Source organism: Anopheles moucheti, chromosome 2 (assembly GCF_943734755.1).
Source record: "Anopheles moucheti chromosome 2, idAnoMoucSN_F20_07, whole genome shotgun sequence".
NCBI lineage: Eukaryota > Metazoa > Arthropoda > Insecta > Diptera > Culicidae > Anopheles > Anopheles moucheti.
Genome location: NC_069140.1, coordinates 30,534,860 through 30,538,711, shown reverse-complemented (window position 1 = coordinate 30,538,711; position 3,852 = coordinate 30,534,860). Strand labels below are relative to the sequence as shown.

The 3,852-nt window shown below is 42.0% G+C and overlaps 1 protein-coding gene across 1 annotated transcript; it reads left to right on the top strand.

Moving 5' to 3' along the window:
• The first annotated feature begins 435 nt into the window (after positions 1 to 435).
• LOC128298159 (uncharacterized) lies at positions 436 to 2,935 on the top strand. Its single transcript, XM_053033900.1, has 5 exons — positions 436 to 635; positions 988 to 1,201; positions 1,490 to 1,799; positions 2,460 to 2,584; positions 2,715 to 2,935. Exons 1-5 carry the CDS (start codon positions 480 to 482, stop codon positions 2,918 to 2,920), a joined length of 1,011 nt encoding a protein of 336 aa, XP_052889860.1. The 5' UTR covers positions 436 to 479; the 3' UTR covers positions 2,921 to 2,935.
• Positions 2,936 to 3,852: the final 917 nt, after the last annotated feature.

Here is a 3,852-nt window from a genome sequence, read left to right as displayed (position 1 = left end):
CATCAACCCGGTTGAAACAATACTAGATGTAGGGTAGATCATATTCTCTAGAGATTGATCTATTTGAACAAAATCTAAGGGAATACATGATGACAGCATATGAGCTTGATAAACTTCAACAAGGGGGTCCAAGACTGCTGCAACCTCCACCGCTTACTCCATTTAATCCAGGTTGAACTCTATGGATTTCACAACAACTCGTCGATTTTCGGATATACAGAGACAATTTGCACAACTCAAACAGGTAAGGTTTTAAGAACTATTAACCTATTTAATGCGTAGCTTTCATGAATACAAATCGAATAATAAACAAACTTCTCATAGTCGACAATAACCTTTCCAAACGAATCATCGAAAAGAAGTACACGTTATTATCAATCTTCATAACAAAAAAGTCATCATCTTATTTTGCATTCTTAATACTACTTTTCGCAGTACCTGTCTTACCTGACGTGCGGCATAGTCGAATTGTCCATTCGATGCCTTATCAAAGCAAGCATCATCACGAACGTCATTGGGGTCCTTTTTTCGGGGAACCGGTCAACGTGACTTCCGGGGCGGCCTTGCAGGTTGGATATCATTTATCAACGGAGGCTATCCTCAACTGTAGGGTAGGCATGCTTAAAGATAAAACGGTAAGCATCATCGCCATCGCTCTGTCTACCGCTCATTATTCATCCTACCATCCTGCCGAAGATCCCGAGCAGCAAAGGAAAGGACGTGCCTACATCTTTCCATATATGAAATCGTGGCAATATTCTGTTTCTTAGCACCCTGACCCAGTTGCTCCGATGGGATCCGATGGTGGAATTGATGGGAAAGAATCAGTTCCACCCAGAGAATGCTACGGACGGACGACCCGTGGACTGGCTAAAATTAATCTTATCCGCACGCTTACCCTTCTCAATCGGTAGTGATGGTGTGTTTTATCTCTTCCCTCTATATTCCGACAACGTTTGTATCGGACCGGTGCTTCGTACCCGGTAGGTGATGTGGATACGACGAACCACCGATAAGGTGTCGTTACTCACCGTGGGCAATAATACGTACAGCGGGGACCCGAGGATAAAGGTCAAATTTCAATATCCCAATAATTGGAGGCTACATATCAACCCGATCAAATCCGACGATGCTGGACTGTACATGTGCCAGGTGTCGACGCATCCTCCGCGAGTGTTTGCAACGAATCTCACTGTCTTGGGTAAGTAGCGTCACACACATCACTCGTCGTAGATTATCGTGTCGTAGTTCATTTCACATTTTGAAATTGCTTTCTTCATGAAATCTAAACGACATCATCACAAATGCTACACAGCTATTAGTTCATTGAGAACAAGACCTTTATAACTCATCAACAACATCAATAAATCATCGAGAACAATGTACAACTCTTAGTTTAATGAACTGCTTCAAACACCTTCTTGCTCTTTTGCCTGATTTAAACGATTTTCCCCTCCGATTCCGTCACATTCCTTTCCACTTACCAAAGAACCAGCCGTAAAAATAGTGGATGAAATGGGCTACGAGTTCTTCGACCGTTACTACAAATTGGGCAGCACGATCGAGATATCTTGCCTAGTGTCGACGTCGTATCTGGCGAGTCTTCCGCCCAGTTCCAAGTCCGTCGCCCAACAGCAACGCTCGAGGACTTCCGTTGGCGTTCAGGCGAACGCGTTGGACGAGATGTCGAAACAAGGCACCAAAACCACCAACGACGATAGCAAACTGTTGGATTCGACGGAAAGAGGCTGGACCAAGGATGGCGCCGAGTTGCCGAAGGACGTCAAGATGAGTTTTAGGTGAGTTTGGAGCATGTGTTTTGGTGAATGAGGGTGTTAATAGGTTGACACACGATTGTGTCATGTTATCGTTCATCGATAACATGAATGCCTTGTGATGCTGCCCAATTTATCGATCAAGTATTAATGTGTTCTGGTGAAAGTCATCATAACGCGAAATTATACTTACATGTCGTCCAACTTGCGTACACTATTCAATCGTCCATTGCTTTGAAAAGGAATCGTATTGATCTTTGCTAAGATTTATTTAAAGCACGTCAACTTAATGCCTGATGGGCCGGATTTATGCAACATTATTTCAGAAGAGAATGCCTTATACACATTGCTCGACCATACAATTTGCTACTATTGAGAAATGCCCAAATCTGTAGTCCTTTTCCAACTCCGAACTGCACCATGGTAGCCATCGTGCAGCGCGCCATTCACTTCCGTTCCATTCAAATGCGTATAATTTATCGTCGGTAGCAGCATCAAATGAAATTCTGTCCACCGTTCCTCGCCGAGCACTGCTGATGACGAGGTCACCATCAAAGCAAGAGCGTTTGTCGGACTCAAACGATCCGTTTCGGACCCATCACGCGTTCCCGCCACCGTGTGGACGTGTTCTTTCGCGACCATCGCTTCTAACCGTCCCCAACCGTCCTTTTCCCTATTTCGCAGCGGCACCAAGCAATGGCTCATCAGCCGGATATCGATTCTGCAGGCAAATCGTGTCCACAATGGCGTCTACAACTGTACCGTTGCCGGCAAGCAGAGTCGGTCGGCTCAGGTGCAGGTTCTGAACGGTACGTATGCGTAATAGGATTACTGTCAGCCTCTGTTCACCCCAGTGCGATAATGAAAATTTTATTGTCTTCGGATCTTGGCGCGGTACGGCACTTTTTCCCACTGCGCTTATACTCCATTCAATCACAGGTGAAACTCCGGCCGCTGTTCAGCATAATTTTGGGCTTCAACGTCCGTTCCACAATGGTGGCAATAAACTGATGCGCACCGTTGAGTCGGGTTTGGTTTTGGCGGTCTTCTGTGATAAATGCCATATTGTAGTTTTCATTCTCTGCTTAATTCAAAGCGCATGGATTATGGAGAATAGTTCAGGGTCACTCACATGCATTTTGTGATATAAGATTACTAGCCCTTAGCAATGTTTCACAAATGTTGATGTTTTGCATTTAATAAATATTGAATAGAAAATAAAACTGTGGCTCAATTTATTTCTTTTTTGTCTTTTTCTTAAAATTTTCCAGAAAAAAACAAAATAGAAGCACTTTTTCATGTTTTCCTGAATCTCCATTTCGTATTATAAAAAACCGGAGCCAATATATCACATAAAATGCACTATATACCCATTTTTTAGTGAGTCAATCAGGTCGTACACTTGAAACAGCACTCTTTTTTAAAAAATAACACAGAAATTCTTTTCAGGTTATTGAAGTTTTCCCCACTTTTATTTGTAATTTTTATTTTAGTAATCATTCGCGCAAAGCGCCTGTTGATATGCAATGCGCATTTAATAAAATTCTCAATCCGAAAAATGGCAGATATTCCATTCTTTCTGGTTCCCTTTTTTTCTGTGTAATATGTCACAAAGAATGGAATTGCACAAAACATTTTCATGTTTTTAAAATTAATTGAAATTACCGATTTTACCACAAAAGTATCAACACATATTTCCGACGCATTCCGACATACGAAGAAATGAAATAATCAAACAATTACAATTCCACAAAACGTAACAACTGTGCTATTCGATTGTGCCGTTTTTTTTTTTTTTTTTGGTAATCCATACTTTCTCTGTTCCGAACACAGCAATGCGAATGAATTACCAGTTCTACAGCTTTTACACATTCAATCTATTTCAGATTCAAACAGATAAATCCTTCACCATCCGAGTTCCTGGAATAAGAGCGTTCGCAGTAAGTGTACGAACGTTCGACGACAGATGGATGGCTTTTCGTTATGCTGGTTTTAAGACACCATACCGTGCAAGATTGTCTGAGATATTTTGTGGAATAAGTGAAATAGAAAATAGAGCAAACGGAGAACGACTTGC